The sequence below is a fragment of the Ostrea edulis genome, chromosome 2 (assembly GCF_947568905.1).
Source record: "Ostrea edulis chromosome 2, xbOstEdul1.1, whole genome shotgun sequence".
NCBI lineage: Eukaryota > Metazoa > Mollusca > Bivalvia > Ostreida > Ostreidae > Ostrea > Ostrea edulis.
In genome coordinates, this window is record NC_079165.1 from 101,701,711 (window position 1) to 101,725,218 (window position 23,508).

Sequence of the window (23,508 nt, forward strand, 5' to 3'; positions counted from 1 at the left end):
TATATAGGAAAAATCTTCTTCTCAAGAACCACTGAGCCAGAAAAGCTGATTTTTACATGAAAACTTTCTGACATAGTGCAGATTCAAGTTTGTTAAAATCATGGCCCCCGGGGGTAGGATGGGGCCACAAGTGGGGGGGGGGGTCAAAGTTTTACATAGAAATACAGGAAAAATCTTTTAAAATCTTCTTCTCAAGAACCATTGGGCCAAAGAAGTTGACATTTACATGAAAGCTTTCTGACATAGTGTAGATTCAAGTTTGCAAAGGGTAGTTTGGGCCATAATAGGGACTAAGGTTTTACATGCAAGTATATATGGAAAGTCTTCAGATATGGGCCAAGGTGACACAGGTGAGCGATGTGGCCCATGGGCCTCTTGTTGATTTATTGAATAGTTTTCTTTTCTTCATGATCTACTTTTTCCCAACGTTTTAAGTTTGATATTAGTTTTAAATCTTTATATTCAATGATATTGCAGTAACATGTGTATATTCTAAAACACATACACTGTTACATATCCGTTCATACAATCACGCAATTGCGTTATTATCAGGAAGGCACACTATAAATTGTAACGGATACAGAGGATTACAATTGCAGACTTCGGATGATTCAGCATCTTAGCTTCTCGTCTGTCTTCTGATAACATCTGCTATGGCAAAAAGGGGCAACGAAAGTAAGAAAACGGTATATCATATCGCTAAGAAATGCGAATCAGCTAGGTCAACAATAGCATTCCAAATAAAGCATAAAGAAATATGACGAGGAGGAATTTACTTTTATATGGAAGAATGAAGAAGCCTCAATGAAGACGGAAGTTTTCTCACTAAAACTCAGATAATGTCTCAGTACCCTTTTATTTTTGGAAGATTATTTACAAGAAATTTTTTTTTTGTTTGGTATCTACTAAAAATCTGTTATTTCAAACGGCAAAGCAGATTGTTTGAATGCTCCATTCAATAATAAAAATGTACAAAAACTTAAATATATGTCTATCACAATTAGTATTCTAACACTATCTAATTTCCCAACCACATACCTCTGTGTAACTACTTTTCACGTCAATTCATACATTCGCCTAAAAGGCAAAGCAACGATATATGAAGAGATGATCTTAAAATCGTATGTGGCACGGATCATGATATCAAGGACCATATTGTATAACATTACAACACGGTTTACCACTAAGAAGAGAAGGTTTTCATATCGACTCAATAATATTATGTACTTGAAGCGGAACAACGCTATTTATATAAAAATCATTCGTGAATGTTAGATTTCTATCTATTTCATAGTTTATATAAGCTCATTTGTATTCTATAGAGTATATTAAAAAATCTATAAATATACATCAAAATAAAAATCACATGTGAAAAGGAGCTTGTTTGTTCAAAGTTCTATTCTCACCAATGAATTTCTTTCTTTCTTTTTTACTTTTGATGCAATCAAATGTGTTTAAAATCGAAGTTTCCAAAATTTAAAGAATCATGACGTATGATTTGAAGTTATCTGATGATAAATTTATATCATCAGCAGAAAAAAAAACTCTTCGTGTAGTTATGTTACCGAGTTGCTATGATACCAAATCGAAAACAACCCCTCTACATTACCGGAAGGATGTTACAGAGACGACGTTACAATGACTTCCGGTGAAGCAACAACAAAAGAAACTGGAATAGAGAATTTTCTTAGTTGTATAATTCAACGGACCACAAAATATTTGATGCCGAATTTAAATCATCGGCAATGGAACAAAAAGACACTAGAAACATAAATATACAATCCTTCATGTATTAATTTTCTGAATAAACCTTCTGATATTGAAGAAATCAAGAAAGTTGTTTATAAAATGAAGAGGTATCGATGAGTTGCTGAATGAAGTACTGAAATCTGATTCTGCTGTACATGTATTGTACTGACAATTCTCGCGTTCCCTTCAACTTGGAGAAAAGCAATTATTTCCCTAATACTAAAATGATTTCAACTCAGACCCGAGAATTCCTATGAATTATAGAGGCGTGTGTCTCCTGTCTATCGTATCAAAAGTGTTTAGCTCCGTTCTAAATAACAAACTATTTGAAGGATAATCAGCTACTTTTTGATGAACAAAGTGAATTTAGGGAAAGCAGAAATTGTGAGGAAACCATATTTACTTTGAATGACGCGATATTTACACTTCCAATGTTTTTGCCTTTGATATTTCTACGAATTGTGATGGTAGTCATTTCCTCATGAATACGCTGTACATAAGCGTGGACAATGCGCGTATGAATCTTGATAAATATAGTACGTTTATTTTAACGGCTGGCAATTCCGACAGAAATAAAGTAGAATGTTAATATAGAAAATAAATTTCAATTTTGAAAATACTGTGGCGAAGGCTGCTTTGTTCCTTGAATTCACACACGGATCACAAATTCACAGTTCACACATTTAATAAACATTAAAACACAATACTGCGATATACGTCTACAGATACATTATAAAACAAATATAACACATTCAATGATTATGAAATATGTAAATGAGTAGGTAATTAAATAATATAGATCAATATATATCTAAATCAGACAAATCTAAAATCGCCACATTGGATACAGAATAATAATCTTCAACTATTAATGAACTATGAATAAATGCTAGATCTATTGATATAAACAGACAAGATCCAAACACAAACCTGTTTCTATTCGTAATTTACTATTCAACTTGTATTCTACTTTACTATAAACTCCCTGCTAGATAATCTATTTCACTTCTCTACCTATTCTACTCGTTCAAGTCGGTCCAGCTGTCTTCTGCTGTATTTACTTCCTATCTTAATAATGTTAAAATGTAAACAATCGGATAAAAACGGACACGGACTAAAACCTAATGACAAGTCATACTAAGACAAAAACGGAATAATCAAAATTCTCTATATAACAAATAAAATGAAACTGATAATAAACCAGAATAACTAGAAATGAAGGAAATAATTTAAAATGTTAATATAATTGCGGATTCGCAACACTCCCACGACCGAAGAATAGTTACGCATCTAACCAGTCCTTGATTTTTTCCTTCGCTTTCTCGGCAGCTCTTCGCTTTGGACGGTTTTCAGAAGTAGTTCCATCTGAATCAGTCACACACGGTTTCCTCTCTTTGGAATGTTCTTGGTTTAAGCTATTAGGTCTTTCGGTACTTTGATTTTCACTTCTTTCCACGCTTTTCTTTGAATCACTCTCTTCCGAACATTCAATAGGGTATAACAAGTTCAATGGTCTGTTTAAGGTCCTTTTGCTGGGGAGCAACACCTTTCCCGACCGCACTTCTCCATCCCGACTCACAATTAGTTCACAAAGGCGTCCAATTTTCCAGTTCCCTCGAGGAAGATCATCCTTAATCAGCACAACATCTCCAATTCTTGGTTCCATCCTATGTTGAATTCGTCCTTCTTTAAGTTTGTAAGAGGTCCTTTCTCTAAGACTTAGAAGGTAGTCATCTCGCCAAGCTTTCCAAAAAGCATCTAAGTGTACAAGTGACTTGAACCTTCCATACGCAAGTTCTCTGTTTTCAGGAAGTTCTGGACATGAACTCTTCCATGGCCAAGTGACATGATACCTATTGTTTCCCATCTCTAAGGTGCTATTAAAATTTCTCAGTGCTACCTCATCATCTGATGTATAGGGGGAGTCTTTAATTCCTATAGTCTCTAAATTCCAAAAGTCTTCAAGTAGAGGTTTCACTGGCAAACATCTCTCTGAAGAACACAGACAGCACTCTGTAATTGACAGTAATCCATTTGCTATCATCATCTGATGTTCTTTTCTCTCTTCATTACTGCTGTGAGTCCTTCCTGTTATGATCCACCCAAGTTTGGATCCTAATAAATACAGTCCTTCCTGTACCCCTATTTTCTCAGATGAGATGATATCAAGGTAATAGTCATTTCCAATGAGTATGTCTACTCTAGAATCTTCAAAGGCTGTTGGAATAGTATCAGACATCTGGAGATGTCTACACAAGCTAAACAACTTTTCCCTGGCAATTTGTGGTATGGGTCTTCTCAGTATAGTTCCTGTGATTTTTGGCACAACATTGGCATTGATTGTCATAAATTCTTCTTCTTTAAGTTTCATCTTCAAGATGACTTGTGGAGTTTTCACTCGCTTTGGTTTGTTAGCACCGAATGTAATCAATGAAATTTCTTCAGTTTGACCCATTCTAAGGTTTAATCTCTTTGCTAGATCCTCTGTAATGTATGTTCTCTGGGATCCAGAATCCATTAAAATCCGGACAGCTTCCTTCTTGTTTGTCACAGGGTTAGACACTTCTGTGTGGGCAGTTTGCATCAACACAATATCCCCTGATGTAAACATACTGCTTTCCTGTAATGATTCTGCTGTGGAATGTTTCTCTTTGTGTGACTCGTCTGCTAAACAAGATGTTTCTTTCTGTGTTGATTTTTCCAGCCTTGTGGATTCATCTCTCTGATGTGGAAATTTCTTTGGACACAGGCTTCTATGGTGATTCCTACTCTCTCTGCAATGAAAACATGGTTTCACAACTCTACAGTCTTTAATTCTGTGTCCAGGTCTTAAGCATATATAGCATTTCCCTTTAATTCTTTGTTTTCTGTCTTCTATGGTTCTGTACTTTCTGCACTCATCAGTCCAATGATATCCATTACAAAAACTGCACACTGGAGACTTTGCACTTGATGCATTTCTTCTTTCCTTTGACTCTTTAGTGGATATCATTAAAGCCTCTGCTGTTGCATGGTTTTCCACATGATTATGAGCATCTGAAGCTTGAAATTCTGTAGATTCCTTTGCTGTGACATAAGCTTTAAACAAGTCTCTTAGTTTCTTAACAGTCCATTTGTCTCTACTTCCTTTCTGTATTTCAAGCTGCAGCAGTGTTTCCTTAGGTAACTTCGAAGTTATCATTGACACAAACACATCCTGGTTTACATCTTGACGCAATGCTTCTAAGCTTCTCATGTGTTTCTCAAGGTCATCATATAGTCTCCTCAAACTCAATGTATCATTTGTCACAGGCTGTATGTTGATCAGTTCCATATAATGTTTATTGATCACTGACTGTGCATCCCCAAATCTCTCCTGTATGATATCAATGGCTACATCATAGTTTTCATGCGAGAGCGAAATTCCTGAAATAGCTGCCTTGGCTTCTCCTGTGAGTTTGCTCTGAAGATAATTGAATTTCTCAATCCTAGAGAGCTTACTATTCCTGTTGATTGTAGCATCAAAGGCATCCCAGAATTCTTTAAATTTGATCTTGTCTCCATTATAGGAGGGTAGTTCCAGTTTTGGAAGCCTTACAGCTAAAGGGCCTTGTGGTGCTGTATGAAATTGGGACTGATGAAGTTGTAGTTCTTGAAATTGTAGTATCTGTTCTTGCATTTTTTCTTGTAAAAATACAATATGATCAAGTCTTGAATCAGTAGTTTGCCGTGTAGCTTTCACAGTAGTTATTCTCTCCTGTAAACTCCTCTCCAGCATCATAAGTTGATCTATGCGTTCAGCTGCTTCAGCTAATAATGCAAATAACCTTTCACTATCACCTGTAAATTTATCTACTTCACCTTGGTCAACTTCTTTGCTTTCTACAGACAGGGACCACTTCTCTATATTTTCTTCCAATTTACCACTGAAGTCCTTAAGTCGCCTTATCGATGATTCCACCTGACGAAGTAGTTCGGACAGATCTTCTTCCATGGCATCCTCGGAAACGAGAGCTCCACTTTTGCTTATCTCCTTTTCAATTAAATTTTGGTACCTGGTACAATTTCCTTTTAAGTATGGGAGAGACATTTTCTCGGTTTAGTTTCCGTGTGTAGAATCTATGTAAGTTCTTAGACAAAGGATTCCCGGGTTCCGGCACCAAACAATGTGGCGAAGGCTGCTTTGTTCCTTGAATTCACACACGGATCACAAATTCACAGTTCACACATTTAATAAACATTAAAACACAATACTGCGATATACGTCTACAGATACATTATAAAACAAATATAACACATTCAATGATTATGAAATATGTAAATGAGTAGGTAATTAAATAATATAGATCAATATATATCTAAATCAGACAAATCTAAAATCGCCACATTGGATACAGAATAATAATCTTCAACTATTAATGAACTATGAATAAATGCTAGATCTATTGATATAAACAGACAAGATCCAAACACAAACCTGTTTCTATTCGTAATTTACTATTCAACTTGTATTCTACTTTACTATAAACTCCCTGCTAGATAATCTATTTCACTTCTCTACCTATTCTACTCGTTCAAGTCGGTCCAGCTGTCTTCTGCTGTATTTACTTCCTATCTTAATAATGTTAAAATGTAAACAATCGGATAAAAACGGACACGGACTAAAACCTAATGACAAGTCATACTAAGACAAAAACGGAATAATCAAAATTCTCTATATAACAAATAAAATGAAACTGATAATAAACCAGAATAACTAGAAATGAAGGAAATAATTTAAAATGTTAATATAATTGCGGATTCGCAACAAATACACACGAGGATATAAACTGTGACGCTTCACGCCGTTTTACTTTTCATGAAGTGCGTGAAATTTATTTCTGTAACATTTATTAATCTTCAGGACACTCATTTGGAACATGTAAGTCAACTACAACATCTGAAGTGATTCTACCTCTATTCTGTACAAATATCTATATATACAGTACTGTAATGGCACATTTAAAAAGCCATGGTTTGAATGTATCCGTAGAGATTTCTAAACATGTGTGAACTTTCTATATATGGCATGAACAAGGTATCGCGAATGAAAAGTGGACAACAAACACTGTAAAACAAAGTCTTAAGAATAGATTGTTAAAAATATGTTTTATGTAATGAAACAAAAATTGCAGATAAATACCATTTTGTGTTAAAAGTGCAGTACTTTATCCAGTATAAGAAAAGAATACAGGTCTACACAAAATATAGTGTATGAGACCAAATACAATGAAATTATGTCAGCCAGTAACGTTAAAAACCTTTTTTAAAACTGTGCCTGTTTATATTCTAGAGATATATGAATTAATCTGTCCTCCTGAACACAAAACCTTATATTTTTGTACATATATATTTATGAATATATTTCACTATGTTTATTTGCATTACCTATATACATTCCTCTGACGTTACTTGTATTGATACATGGAATTTCTGTATTGTACCTCATGTACCATTTCCATTGTGGTTTGAGCAAATAAAATGATGAATGAATAACTCATTCATTTCACACTCGTGTTGTATACATGTTTCATCTCCCGAAATGTATCCATACAGATACGCTCTGTACTGATGCACACAAGTTTCAAGGAAACGGATTAATATATGTAAGTTGCAACAACTTGTTTCTGAATCCTGTGTACATATTACTTATTATGTATAGTGAAATGAAATAAAGTTTAAACTAAGTTTCATCACTGAAGAATATTATACAGGTGCGTGTTTGAGGAATTAAATCTAAATTTAACCGGGTCGCTCATCTGGAGCATTTAAAGCAAGTTTGATGTTCTACATCCTTATAAGTGCAATTCTTATGTAAGTCTCAGAACACGTGTACCAGTAATACTTGGAATTGAACGTGCCTTCACAAAATGTAGGTTAATGCCTAATTTCATATCAAAAAGCTAATCACTGGCATTCTATCACAGAGTCAGATTTTTTAACCCTTTACTGTAGAAAGGGTTCCAGTAACAAGCATTCATAGGAGTTTGACCTTTTTCGAACTACCTTGATCTAAACAGAAAATTCAAAACTTTGTTGCGTATCTATGATATCATATGCAAAAAAAAAATCACCTTTGTTACCGCTACCCCTTGAAAATGTTCCAATGACAAAAGTGGTGAGACATACAGATGGACGAATTGAGGGACGAGCGAACGTGGATAATAACAGTACATCAAAACGTACCGTCTTTAGAAAGCGCGCGTAAAGTTTGCATGTTCTGTACATAATGTACTCGAGAGAGAGAGAGAGAGAGAGAGAGAGAGAGAGAGAGAGAGAGACATATAAGCTCTGAAAACTCGCTGTATCCCTCGTCATAATATATTAATGTATGGAAGAAAAATTTCATTGATGGATCATTAGATGCGCAATCGTTTATACTTTTCTACCGCCAACATAGAGGTGCTGTTTTAGTCATTTTCGTCCATGTGTTTGTTTATCTGTGGGCAAGAATACATTTATAAACACTATAGCCTGGGTTTGGTTTGTTGACTGGTATGAGATGACTAAATCATGGAAATGACAGGCAGGATATCTCGCAGAAATATAATCGGACTAAATATTTTATAGTATTACAAGTTAATCATACGCATTGAAGTTACATAACGGAGCCTTTTCTGACTGTAATATTCTTCTGATACGAGCTTGGTACTTTTAACTTTAATGACATTTTTTCCGACAAGAAAAAAAGTTTCGTTCGTTATTATGCAAAGTATGATAGGAAACAACAAAGAATATATATATTGTTTACAAAAACGTTCCGGTTACGTCAAGTTATTTGATACTTTTTTGTCGAATTATGGAGAGTCCACACGATCGTAAATACAAAGGGATATAGTTTCGTACATTAAGGACAAAAAGCTAATAAATATTCCCATTTAATAAAATCAAAAGGCGTGCAACGGAATTTAATGAGATGACAGAAGATTGAGTTTCATTCTTAATTTGGCCGCTATCTGCATTGTTTGCCATGTTGCGGTTGCCGTCACTCTCGCTTCAGACGGTAAAAATTTACCCGATCCTTTAACTTCGAAGCCGTTCTCGAACCCCTTTTGAGTCTATATTAAATCTCTATATTCTTTCTTCACGTACCATCGCATATCTATGCCATCCATTTATACAGTCAAGGTTTCTCTTTGAAATTGTTTCAAATTACAAAGACAACTTAGACTAAATTTTATATGCCCATGTTGTAGAATGGGACAAAAATTATGTATCTATGTAAAATGTAGTAACTATCATTGGATAGTCATTTAAAATGACACACCTTGTCTTCAGAGAGAATTCAAATGATGAAGTCCCTCTGGCAAATGTTCATTTAGTTTATAAACGAAATCAAGAAATAATCTACAAAATTCTTCATTCTAAACTGACATAGAAAATGGTATCGTCTATATTTCCTTGGCTTTAGATAACTAATCTGTATATTATAGGCAACATTCAATAATTCAAATTCTGCTTCTACCAAATAGCAGCATGTCAGTTCATTTTGACTATACACGTGAGTGGTAACATCATAGAAATCAATTCAACACTTTACGCGACCATTCCTCACGATGAATTAAAGACTAGGAAAATAAAAAGGAAATATTCATATCTAGTGATAAGTTATTAAAAAAATTACTTTGTTTAAACACCACTTTGATTCTACTAACAAGTACCCTGAAGTTAAGATTAAAAAGAAGCTGGAGTTCCTCATAGATAATATATTCATAGTCTTTGGTGATCAGGTCTTCCAACATTCTGTTGGAATTCCCATTGGCACGAATTGTGTTCCTTTGTTTGCTGACCTGTTCTTATATTTCTATGAGACAGAATTTATTCAAAAGCTTCTACATGAGAAGAAAAATAAGATAGCTCTCACCATAAGGATAACTGAGTTGTAGCTAAGTACACCTATATAATAGATGATCAAAACATTTCCTTATCTTTTAAGCACGAAATTCAAAAATATAATTTTAAAAGCATTTCGTAAAAGTTTGGAAGATTTATGTGATATACAAATGTACATGAAAGTTGATAAACCAATCTGTTTTCAATGAATTACTCACAACAAGATGCTTATTTGGAGATATTTTTAGATGTGGATACATGTACCTTCCATTGAATTGCAGATATCTTCATTTCTAATTAGAGAGATCTTGAATTTATTTGGAGATCATACGCCGAACTAATACCCCCTTTCTGAGTTGGAATCTCTCTATAATCGAACTGTTGCTCTCTTCAAAAGGATTAGTGCACGCGCATCAACAGAATTAAAGGGCGCCCTAATCCACTTAACGATGGGAGCTAAATTTACAGGGAGATATATATCTCCAAATCAATTAAAGAGCTCTCAATAGAAATAATTAAAGATATCATAATCATTTGAAAATATCTCCAAGTAATTCGAGACCTACAAATCAGTGATTTTACGCTAATTTGGAGTTTAACTACACAGTATGCTGTGCGGTTCTCTTCAGTTAAATTCAATTCAAATAATTACGTTTCAAATATTTTTGCCGTTGATGAATCTTGATGAATACAATGTATATATTGTGTTTATTTTAACGACTGGAAATTCCCACCGATATGAAAGTAGAATGTAAATTTCAATTTTGGAAATACACGAGGGTATGAACTGCACCGCCTCACACAGGGAATTACACGAGGGTATGAAATGCACCGCCTCACACAGGGAAATACACGAGGGTATGAACTGCACCGCCTCACACAGGCATACTTTTCATGGAGCGCGGTAACTACCTCCAAAAGATTTGAAAATATCTGCATTTGATCAGAGAGAAGTACTGATATGTTAATTTGGCATTCCGTATACACAGATGATGAATCATAGCAGCTCCAACTTGTCATGAAGGATCAATAAAAAGAGCCATAACTCCGACAGGGTTTTGGATATCGTTTACAAAACTGTTCTTCTTGCGCCTGTTACACCAAGTTATTTAATATTTTTTCCTCAAATGATGGCAAGTTCACGCGATCGCAGATATAGGGTATACAGTTACGTACCTCGAGTACAATAAGATAAATACCCCCCATAAAATAAAAGCAAAACGTGTGTAACGGGATTTAACGAGATGACACAAGATTGGGTTTCATTTTTAATTTGACCTCTTTCCGGATTATTTGTCAGGCTCCGGTTGCCGTCACTCTCGCTTCAGACAATGGACATCAACTTTATCCCACCAACTTAGAGGCCATTTCCGTGCCCCTCTGTGAAAATGTTGCAAGTAAATCTTTTTTCACTTCTCATCACATACCGGACATGCCATCCATTTTCAGCAATCTCAGTCATTGTTATATACAATCAAGGTGTAGCCATCACGGATTGAAATCGTTTCACATTACGAAGACAAACCAGTTTTGCTCTATCTGTGTTGTGGATTAGGCTTAGAATCAAAACTTATTATCATGTATAATATAGTAACTATTGTTGGACAGGTATCATTAGTGACATCTCTCGTCTTTAGAAAGAATTAAAATACAGTGTAAAATATCACTTGTAATGCGGTAAAACAACAATGAAAAAAACCCTTCCTAGATGTCATAAGACTAGTTCTTGTCTTTAGAAAAGTAAATTTTGTATTTTATGTCATCTATCACTTCATCAGATTGTTTTTGTATTTTATGTAATATATCACTTCATCAGATTGTTTTTGTATTTTATGTCATCTACCACTTCATCAGATTGTTTTTGTATTTTATGTCATCTACCACTTCATCAGATTGTTTTTGTATTTTATGCCATCTATCACTTCATCAGATTGTTTTTGTATTTTATGTCATCTACCACTTCATCAGATTGTTTTTGTATTTTATGCCATCTATCACTTCATCAGATTGTTTTTGTATTTTATGTCATATACCACTTCATCAGATTGTTTATGTATTTTATGTCATCTATCACTTCATCAGATTGTTTTTGTATTTTATGTCATCTATCACTTCATCAGATTGTTTTTGTATTTTATGTCATATATCACTTCATCAGATTGTTTTTGTATTTTATGTCATCTACCACTTCATCAGATTGTTGTATTTTATGTCATCTACCACTTCATCAGATTGTTTTTGTATTTTATGTCATCTACCACTTCATCAGATTGTTTTTGTTTTTTTTGTCATCTACCACTTCATCAGATTGTTTTTGTATTTTATGTCATCTACCACTTCATCAGATTGTTGTATTTTATGTCATCTACCACTTCATCAGATTGTTTTTGTATTTTATGTCATATACCACTTCATCAGATTGTTTTTGTATTTTATGTCATCTACCACTTCATCAGATTGTTTTTGTATTTTAAGTCATCTATCACTTCATCAGATTGTTGTATTTTATGTCATCTATCACTTCATCAGATTGTTTTTGTATTTTATGTCATCTACCACTTCATCAGATTGTTTTTGTATTTTATGTCATCTATCACTTCATCAGATTGTTTTTGTATTTTATGTCATCTATCACTTCATCAGATTGTTTTTGTATTTTATGTCATCTATCACTTCATCAGATTGTTTTTGTATTTTATGTCATCTACCACTTCATCAGATTGTTGTATTTTATGTCATCTACCACTTCATCAGATTGTTTTTGTATTTTATGTCATCTACCACTTCATCAGATTGTTTTTGTATTTTATGTCATCTACCACTTCATCAGATTGTTTTTGTATTTTATGTCATCTATCACTTCATCAGATTGTTTTTGTATTTTATGTCATCTATCACTTCATCAGATTGTTTTTGTATTTTATGTCATCTATCACTTCATCAGATTGTTTTTGTATTTTATGTCATCTACCACTTCATCAGATTGTTGTATTTTATGTCATCTACCACTTCATCAGATTGTTTTTGTATTTTATGTCATCTACCACTTCATCAGATTGTTTTTGTATTTTATGTCATCTACCACTTCATCAGATTGTTTTTGTATTTTATGTCATCTATCACTTCATCAGATTGTTTTTGTATTTTATGTCATCTATCACTTCATCAGATTGTTTTTGTATTTTATGTCATATATCACTTCATGAGATTGTTTTTGTATTTTATGTCATATATCACTTCATGAGATTGTTTTTGTATTTTATGTCATCTATCACTTCATCAGATTGTTTTTGTATTTTATGTCATCTACCACTTCATCAGATTGTTTTTGTATTTTATGTCATCTACCACTTCATCAGATTGTTTTTGTATTTTATGTCATCTACCACTTCATGAGATTGTTTTTGTATTTTATGTCATCTACCACTTCATCAGATTGTTTTTGTATTTTATGTCATCTACCACTTCATCAGATTGTTTTTGTATTTTATGTCATCTATCACTTCATCAGATTGTTTTTGTATTTTATGTCATCTACCACTTCATCAGATTGTTTTTGTATTTTATGTCATCTACCACTTCATCAGATTGTTTTTGTATTTTATGTCATCTACCACTTCATCAGATTGTTTTTGTATTTTATGTCATCTATCACTTCATCAGATTGTTTTTGTATTTTATGTCATCTACCACTTCATCAGATTGTTTTTGTATTTTATGTCATCTACCACTTCATCAGATTGTTTGACCACATAGTACATGTACAGCAATGACATGCAATCATCCACATTTTTTCAGAATCTTGTCATAAAGCATCAACAAACCAAACTACAACATGCTCCTCAATATGAATGTTACAGATATACCCACTCACTGATCAATGTATTCAAAAAAAAATCCAAATTCTTTATTTTGGAATATTTATTTAATACTAGTTTACATTAAATTTGCTGAAAATAAAACAATGGCATATTAAAAAGGAAATACCCATCTGACAAATTTCAATGAATTATTAACAATTTTTCATCTTGTTTCTTTACAAATTGAATTTTGAAATATCAAATACTACATTAAATTTCGTCAAGTTCTTGTCATTTCATCAGTATTATCCATAATTCCATATATTCTCATTTCTTTCGCTGTTTCTTTTTCCTTCTTTTAGATTTCCTTTCAGAACCAGAACTGTCTGATGATGAAGATGATGAAGAATCACTATCTGATGAGGAGGAAGATGATGAGGATGATGATGTTGAGGAGGAGGATGAATCAGAGCTGGAGTCTTCCTCTGAGGAATCGGAGCTGGAATCACTGGATGAGGAGGAGGAACTGACAGACCTGGTCAAGATAAATACAGATCAATATAAAAAGAATCCAATGGTTAACTTATACGGCCAAACAAAAATATTTCATTCCTGTAAATGCAAGAAAAAATTGAAAGTCGGTAGGAAGGTATTCTTTGCCTTCTTATAGCAGGAATAAATTGACAGTCCATATAAAGCGAAATTCTTTGGCTGTAATACTCTTAACATTTGTACATGTGTGAATCCAGAGGGGGGCCAGGGATCAGAATTCTACGTGATGTTTGACAAAAATACCTTTTTTAACTATTTAGTGTCATCTAAGGTATAATAAACTATATAAATGGGTGGAATACATTTTTTATTTACATATAAGGTACAAGACAAAAATATGGGGTCTGCAAAAGAATGGAATCAAACCAAAATATTTTTGGCCTATGTCCACTTATATTAATTTCTTCTGTCATTAACATGTATTATGTATGTACAATGTCTTACCTTTTCTTCTTCTTGGACCTTTTCTTTTTTTGCTGTATTGATGTGCATTTAGTCCTGTAATAAAAAACAATCATGCAGTGACAATTAAGCAATCATTCTGCATTTAATTATCTGTCGTTTACATCAGGTAATTACATACTGAGTAACGCTTAGTTACTTACAGTAATTCTGCCTGCTTCTTCTCCTCATCCAGCTTCATGCGTTTCGCCATCTCCTTTGTCCGTGACTCTCTGTGAACATACTTGCGTTTTCCTGTACATTCGTATGTAAAGTGCCCTTTCTGTAGACATTTTTGACAGGTAAAATTCTCTGCACTGGGCTGCCTAGAAAAAAAAGTCAATATTTAACAATCGTGCTAGCTGCAGCTTAACATATCAATGAGGTTAAAAAATTAATGAATTCTAATTGAACATATTGATTTGTACTCACTGATAACATTTCATCTACACAGAATGTTAAAATGTTTGGATCAGTTAATTAATTAAACCTCTCCCTGATCTCTTTACATTAGTTGCTAAAGCATTCAGAGATATACATTTTGTTAACCAATACATCTACAGGAATCACTTCCATAATGTTTGGGATCAAGCAGAGGTCATTTTGCATACAGCACTTTTATGCATACTTATATTTTGGCACATTAACTTGTGTGGTGATTTATGATCAGAGTCTAAATATAAATCTGCATACATATAATATGGTAAGTCTCTGGTTGCACTTCACATTTACACCAATTTCTGTGCTATTAAGTAAGTCTTCAAATGCACTACTGTAAGTACACTTTAGTAAACTTTCTGATGAATGAAAACAACCAACGTTCCCTGCGTGATTTTATGAACAAGTACTAACTACTAACAATCACCTCAGTTAGGTACTTTATTTTACGTCCCATGTGAGAATTTCACTCAAATCGAGATATCACCAGGCTTTCAGTGAAGTGCCACAAATTTTTACCTATGCACAGTGCTCAATGCTGAAACAGTAAGCAGTCTACACTGTGACGATGCCCTCTGTAACATGGGCCCACTATTTTTAAGACCATATCTGAAAGACCTGTGACTTCACTTTAAATGCCAGGTGCTTGGCGAATGAGCAGTCACTACCTATGTTAAATATCTTAGGTTTGACGCAGCCCTGAGATCGAGATTAATCCTGGGACCTCCTAGTTTTGAAGCAAGTGCCCTAATCACTAAGCTATCGCAATCAGTGCCTCGGGTCAGTAGTCAACCAACAATGAAACTTGATTAACTTTTAATGTGAAAAGGATTAAATAATGGGCATTTTATAAAATACAAGTTTTTTTGTTTTTGTTTGTTTGGTTTTTTAAAATTTTTTTTTATAATTTCATCATTTATTAGAAAGTATACATATTTTTTGGGATAAAATATCCTCGGATACTCCTGCATAATTCTCATCAATGGTGCCAGGAGCCCATCGGATTGAATGTATTTTATCATAATTATTATTTTATATAAGGCATATATATAATTTATATGAAAATACATAATATCACTATATGTATAATAACAAATATTTTTTTAAGTCATAAAAATATCATATACAATGTTGATGTAGATATATCAACAGAAGAATAACATAGAAATTACTCAAAGAATAATATATAAACAATGTAGTCCTAAGTTGACCGTATAGTTATAATGATAAATATTTAAGGATAGTTTATACTGGTCTCTTCACAGCAGTCAAGTTACATTAATTTACAAAGATGTTCAAAAAATTTATGATCTTTTGCATTTATATACTTCAATACTGATGTATAGAAAGATAATGATTTTTTAACATGATTATACATAATAAAAGTCGTCTCACTTAAAGAATCTAATCTACATAACATTTTATGTTTGTATATTCTATAGGCTATATAAGTAATAAGTAAATTTAAGGATTTGGTTTAATCATTTTGTTCTAGAAAAAATCCAACAACAATGTGTTTCCATTGAACTTTGAAAGATAGATAACTGCTAACAGTGTTCCATATATTTAAAACATTATCACACTCATAAATCAAATGTTTTGTAGTCTCAACTTGCTTACAATGTGTACATTCATTCTTTACATCTTTTTTCCATTTGCTAATACAAGTGTATATGCATTATTACATAATATGTTATTCAATAACTTATAACTGAATTCCGCTATCTGTTTGTCTTTCAAATCTTTAATTTTACATTTATAAATGTTTATCCAATTTGAATCACCGAATATTCTGAATTCTTCAGACAGTAATGCCTGAAAATTGGGTTTGCAAAACTTTTTTTCAACTAAATTTTTATAAAAAAGATTACATTTTGTTTATTTACACAGCTTGAATTTGAAAAATCGTTTAGTCCTCAAATTTTTCTCGTGATTGTCATAATAATTTTGTATTCACATAGCCAGTTAGATTTGTCATTAATATTTGAATAATGTTCTAGCGGTTTAAAAATTCCATCATCAAACAAATCACTAACATATAAGATACCAGATCTCGCCCAATTATCGAAGAAAATGGGTTTTCCTTTATATTTCAGATTTGTGTTGTTCCATAATGGTTGTTGTAAAATATCATCAGGTAATCTTTTATCAAAGTTATGTTCGCTTTTACATTCATTAAAGCAACACAACATTTCTTTATAAAATAGTGGTAATTTAGTTTTGTTTAAATTCTCCACATCAGTAGTTGAACATTTTAACATATAGTATATATCAAAGTTAAGTTTTCTACAATAATTATTTAAAATTTCAAGTAAGACTCCCTTTGAATTTAATAATCTTGGTATCCATGCTGCCTTTAATGCTTTTAATTTGCATTCTACATTTACTATTGAAAGACCGCCTCTTGTTACATCTCCAACCAAAGTGTTTCGTTTGATTCGTTCTTTTTTTATCCCAAATGAAGTTAGTGATCATCCATAATTGTCAACCATTTCCCAAAGTGTGCAAAAAGCACACTTTTTGAGACCCCCCACCCCTCCTCAAAAAGTGTACATCAACCATTTTCAAATTCCCAACAAGAAGATCGACAATCAAGTTTATGAGCAATTTAGTTCAAACAATGAGTTCTTAATATTGGTAGCCCTATTTCTTGTTATATATGAATGATATCATGTTTTATAAATGTGCAAATCTTGTGTACATAATACATTTTTGTTTTTGTAGAAAAAAATATAGATGTCTCTGTCTTATCTTGACGTCTTTTTTTTTTATAGGCATTACACTTTTGTAACATGACCAATACTTTTATGAAATAAATCCAGAAGAGAAATAAAGAGCGTACGGTAAAATTGTCGATTTTTTACCCCCCTCCCCCCGAGCGTGCTTTTTGAACACTTTGGAAAATGGTTGACAATTATGGATGACCCCTTAAAGATTAATCATTGTACTTTTTTCATAAAGTCTTTATCAGGAAGACATAGAATTGACGAAACATATGTTAATTTTGAAATGGCAAGTGTATTTATTATGCATGCTTTGCCAAAAAGTGTTAATTTTCTTCTTTTCCAGGATTCAAACAGTTTTTCCATTTCATTATATATTCTCATCCAATTTTTATTGTAACATTCTTCTTTACAAGTTTTTAGAAGAAAAATTTACCGTAGTTATATTTAATAAGTTGTAATACAAGAGCTCAACAAATCTTAAAACTAGAATTTGAGTAATTAAAGAGAAACTGAGTTAAGCAGTCAGAGGTGGAGCTGCCATTGCATAGCGCTAATACACCTGAGTTATATACACATATATGGACATATCTTTCTCCATTTTGAATCTTGTCTACCCTAATCTCAGTTGAGATTTGGCTCGGCTTAATATTTGGACTGACGCCTTCACATATAAATTTCCAGACATGAATTATGAAGGACTGCTCCGAGATTCAGTGAAGGCGTCAGTCAAAATATTCAGCCAAGCCGAAATTATGTCTACCCTAGTTTACATTGTCCTGAGATGCTACATAAAATCCATAAAAGCATGTAAATCATATCAATGACATATATATAATTACTCTTCGATTAACGCAATATGCCAGTTTCGAGATACGAAGTCTTCTGTGTAGGAGGTGCATTTAGTGGAACGTTGAATGACTAAGTGGGACAGCGTGGACATATAGTCATCGAGGAAAACGATGAAATGTATGAAAAGCGGCTTCTCTTTTAATATGTAAATGTGGGAAATACAAAATACTATCGAAAGAAATGTTTTACTAAAGTGGAAACATAAAAACAATGTCATATTTGCAAGAAATAGCTTAGATATTGTATTTATGACCAATGAAATAATGTGATATGATAAGAATTCTATGTATTCAATTACTCCCTAAATACTTATAACTGACTTAGTTTGTGTATCAGTCGAATTCAGGTGATCAAACAGTGTATGAAAAAACTTACAGAGTATATTCACTTACACAGTGATGAATATAATTGTCCCAACCCTGCGTGTAAACAAATTGTTTCGCACCTTACTATGTACGAGAGTTCTCCAAAGGGAAATAACTCGGGTGTATCTCGAAACCGGTGTATTGTACCATGTTTCCTATGTTTGTAAATTTGCTAAACACTGACGCTGAATATAACATCACAATGCACTAGTCCCATCAATTACGTTAAATATTTCCTGCATTCAATGAATAGGTGGACCAAATGTCCAAAGTTAGAATGCTTTGATAGATCATGTTAGGTACCAACTTCAGGATATTTTTTATCCTGTTATGGATACTATTGCCAATACTTTTTGCTTCACCCTCAAATATGGTCAGGCAGTAAGACATATTATATTAGTAACCTAAAAAAAAATTATTCTTAAAGCCACACATAACAACAATGAGCATTAGCTATATAGTATACTAGCTATTTACCAACTTGGCGACCACCATACTCTCTCACATAGAACCAGTGCTAATCACGTGGATCAAACTCGTTTTAAGAAGTGAATGCATTAACTACGCTAACCGAACATCCATTGACATTGTTTCTGATCAAAATAAAAAAAAAATGTACCAAAGAAAAGAAAAAAGGATCGTTTTAATTTAATCAAATATAGAGGTTATCGTAATGTATCAGAGGCTGTTTCGGTGAGCTTGGCGGAAAGGATCCACATGTTGCGATTTATTAAAAATAAATTTATCAAGTACTCAATGGTCCTGTTCAGTTTTAATAACGTGTACCAGTGTTCGAGCTGGGCTTCGCCATTTTCGCCAATGGCGATTTTTTTTCAAAAATGGCGAAAAAAAAATTAAAGTGGCGAAAATCCCTCTTTGCAATAGTTTGTATTTTAAAATCTGTCATGTGTTTTCCTTTGTCCGCGACACATTATCACCTGTTTGTTTATGCAGTCAAAATCTGTTTACTCAGTCAACGCGTGCGACCGGAAATCTCGCGTCGCTCCAGTCCACACAGAGCTGGTCATGAAGGCCAGATAATAGCCTCAGGTAATCTATGGCTGCAAAAAAGTCGGTGATTATATAATAAAGTACATCGGACAGCTGTGTACCCTGCTGTGTTCAATTGTTTAACATTTAAAATCCTATTCATTATCGTGTTATCAGCTCCACATTAATGTCAATTCTTAACCACAGAACTGACCGGTATTATTGTGTATAATGTATATACATTAATTGTTTGTTTTTGCAACCAAGGTCGTTGATTACAAGATCTTGATTTTGATGTGTTTTATTTTAGTTCGAATATTTCATTAACAATGCGGTCGGTCACCATTGATATGGATGTAGCAATTTTGATAATTTTCTTTGAAGTTTGGTGCGCAACAGCATAAAGATGCTAAGGCCAAAAATAAAAATTGATTTGTTTGATGTACTCCGACCGACCCGTGAAAATCGCCCCATCCCAATCATTTTTTCAGTACTTTTAATTTTTTTTATAATTTAGTTTCCAGGGAAATAGACATTGTTTCACTTTAAAGGTTTATATTCTCTAAGAAACTTTTTTGATGAATGTGTTATAGCAATAATTATTAAATCTGTCTTGTCCAATGTTTAATGAAAACATCAATAAATTTTTAAGTCTGCGTTTTTATGACAATAATCAATGTTTTCGATACTGCAAAAAAAAAAACCTACCTACCTACCCACCTTGAAAAATGTGGGTCGGAGTACATGAAACAAAAATATTTTTAATGATGGCCTAATCTCATAAGACTATGCACCCCGTTCTATTTTGACACTAAACTTGTAGCTTCTGACCCCAGTCAGTCTAAAATTAAAGAAAAATATATATGTTTGGCTTTACAGTCAACCCCACCGGCTCAAACATCTGATTCTGTCCAAATTGCAAAATCTACCATACCAAAACGGAAATTTAATAGGGAATGGTTGAGACGACTCTAAATTGGGCTTGATGTTTTGTGACATCTGCATTTCGGGCAATGTAGACAATGTTTTCACTGAGGGGTGTAGCATCATGAAGTTTATATTTATATGATTTATTACCTGATTTTTGATTCCCACAATAAAATTTAATTATCAAACAAATCAACTTCTTATTATTTCAAAAAGAAGTGTTTATGTATGATAGCTGGATATGATTAAGTAATGTAACTGATTCCAAATGCTAAAATCAGTGTAATGAATAAAATAATATGATGGAAATAATTGTATAGCATGAGATTATCTGCGCCGCGCCGCGCCGCGCCGCACCCCGAAAAAGTGGCGAAAGGGAATTTTGGTCCAGTGGGAGGACTGACGTGTACGCGTGTGTCAATCATTTATATAGAATGAGGATAACTCCTTCAACCTTAAAATACCCACCCATCCTCAACATCTAAAAATAAATATCAAGGGGAGAAACATTGACATATACAACGGAAAATCTTACTTTTTTCTGAATGACGGTGGCCGAACGCCATACGAGGAAGCCATTTTTGCTCGATAACTGTGGATACAACTGGATAACGCAAAATAATTCCGGAAATTCGAGGAAGACTGAACCATTTCGATATGAGAAATATGTCATATACTGATTTTGTACAATATTCACAAATATTTAAGCTGTTTAGATATTTTGTACTGTAGAGCATTGATATCTCTATCGTTATTACGAGAAATAAAATCCTTTTTTTTTTTTTATTGGTTACGACTCGGCTTTTTTTAAAGCTTTTGTTTCATTCAAGAAAATAAAGATTAATGATAAGCCCATTTCTGATACAGTAATGATTTAATACTCAAAATGATACATCAATTTTTTTTATTAGTATTCCTGCAACATAGTAATTTGTATATGAATCTGTAATTAAAATTACTAAATTACACATGCAGTTTCTTTTTTCCGCTTGTATAGTTCAGGAGATATCAACCTGATTAAAATACAGATCTCTCAAATAGAGCTGTGCGCTATTTGAGAGATCTATATTTTAATCAGATTGAGGAGATATTGAATAGGTCAGGTTTTTCTTTTCTTTTGATTTTAAAAATATGTCAAACTCAAAGGTGATCAAACAACTTTGTGTACAAAGGTCTTGCTATATATATATATATATATATATATATATAATTTATTCACCAACCAAGGACCCTTGGGGGAGCATGTACATGTTAACTGGCAATTAATTATAACAATGAAAATAAATAACAATCATTTTAGAAGTACTACCGGTAATACTGACAGAGTTCACACTTCTGCACTGCACATATCTATAATTATATATGAAATACTGATTACAGACAAGATTTAAATTAACAACATGATAAATAAAATAACCCAACTGCTTCACACATCAGTTTCTGGGATAGCAGATAATGATAGTGTTGTGTGAATACATATAAAATTGCAATATTGTAATCAAATCGGTATAATTATATTTCAGTAAGAACAGTATGCAAGTATAAAACAGTTTAACACATGTACATGTAGGATCCAGTTGTTCTGAATGTTTTATGCTAATGCAGGGAGATAATAGAATAATTATATAAATGAAAACAATTGTAGGAAGTGTTAAAGAAGGCGTGAATTGTTGACTTGATTACAGGGGACACCAAGGGACAGTGCCTATTAACAGTCTGGTAGTAAATCTATTGTACCAGACTGTTGGTCTTGTACTCCCAGTAACCAAGACAGCTTACAAGTGTAAAGCAAAGGAAATGTGTACAAAGCAAAGACATGTACTTGTAGTATCACATTCCACTGTTCAAAATCATCTTACTGAATACAGCATGCAAGTATATTACATATGTACATGCAGGATCCAGTATATATATACATGTATATGCAAAATATGAAAGCCTCACCTAGAATAGCCCCGGATATATTTAATACTCGGTAGGTATGCCAAACTCCAAGTTCATGGTCATAAGGTCAAAGGTCATGATATGAAAGAAAGGTTTTTTTTCACAAGAAATATATATACAAAAATGAAAATTCTATTTTAAATAGTTCAGGACATGTTGAATGGGTCAGATTTTTATTAAAAGCAGGTCAAACTCGGTTGTGGCCCCATCCTACGCCCGGGGACGATGAATTGCACAAACTGGGATCTACTGTATGTCAGGAAGCTGCTATATATAATTTGAGCTTTTCTGACCCAGTGGTCCTTAAGGAGGTACGCTACACCAGAGAAATTTGAGGTAGAGGAAAAGTGGAGATATGTACAACAATATTTTGAAGTTGGAATTTTTCAAATTTATTTTATTTTGTCAAAAATTACAGTTAATCTGGAAAAAAAAAAATTAAAACCTCTGCTGGACTTGAACCTGCGACCTACAGTTTAGTAGTCGGTATGCTTACTCAGCTAGATATTTTAATTGAAAAGGAAATATCAAATATTGCTGATATTGATTTTTTTTCCTCCATGTTTTTAAAGGAAGTCAGCCATTATGACGATGTAGAGTACCCCCTTAAGAAAAGATTTTCCCTATATATTCACATGTAAAACTTTGATCCCCTATTGTGGCCCCACCCTACCCTCGGACTTGAATATACACTATTTCAAAAAGCTTTTATGAAGATTTTTCCGGCTTAGTGGTTCTTGAGAAGAAGGGTTTTAAAGATTTTCTCTAAATATTGGCATGTAAAACTTTGATTCCTTATTGTGGCCACTTCCTACCCCTGGGGGCCATGAATTTAACAAACTCGAATTTGCACTGTCGGAAAGTTTTCGTGTAAAT

At 33.2% G+C, this 23,508-nt stretch overlaps 2 protein-coding genes across 2 annotated transcripts; both read right to left on the reverse strand.

Annotated features, from left to right (window-relative positions):
- Positions 1-3,031: 3,031 nt before the first annotated feature.
- On the reverse strand, positions 3,032-5,818 carry LOC125660203 (uncharacterized). The gene has a single exon (XM_056153559.1). The coding sequence runs from the start codon at positions 5,816-5,818 to the stop codon at positions 3,032-3,034; it is 2,787 nt and encodes a 928-aa protein (XP_056009534.1).
- Positions 5,819-13,503: 7,685 nt separating this feature from the next.
- Positions 13,504-21,288, reverse strand: LOC125681632 (zinc finger CCHC domain-containing protein 10-like). Its single transcript, XM_056155776.1, has 4 exons — positions 21,224-21,288; positions 14,558-14,719; positions 14,397-14,450; positions 13,504-13,935 (listed from the first exon to the last, which is right to left on the reverse strand). Exons 1-4 carry the CDS (start codon positions 21,265-21,267, stop codon positions 13,728-13,730), a joined length of 468 nt encoding a protein of 155 aa, XP_056011751.1. The 5' UTR covers positions 21,268-21,288; the 3' UTR covers positions 13,504-13,727.
- Between the last annotated feature and the right edge of the window lie 2,220 nt (positions 21,289-23,508).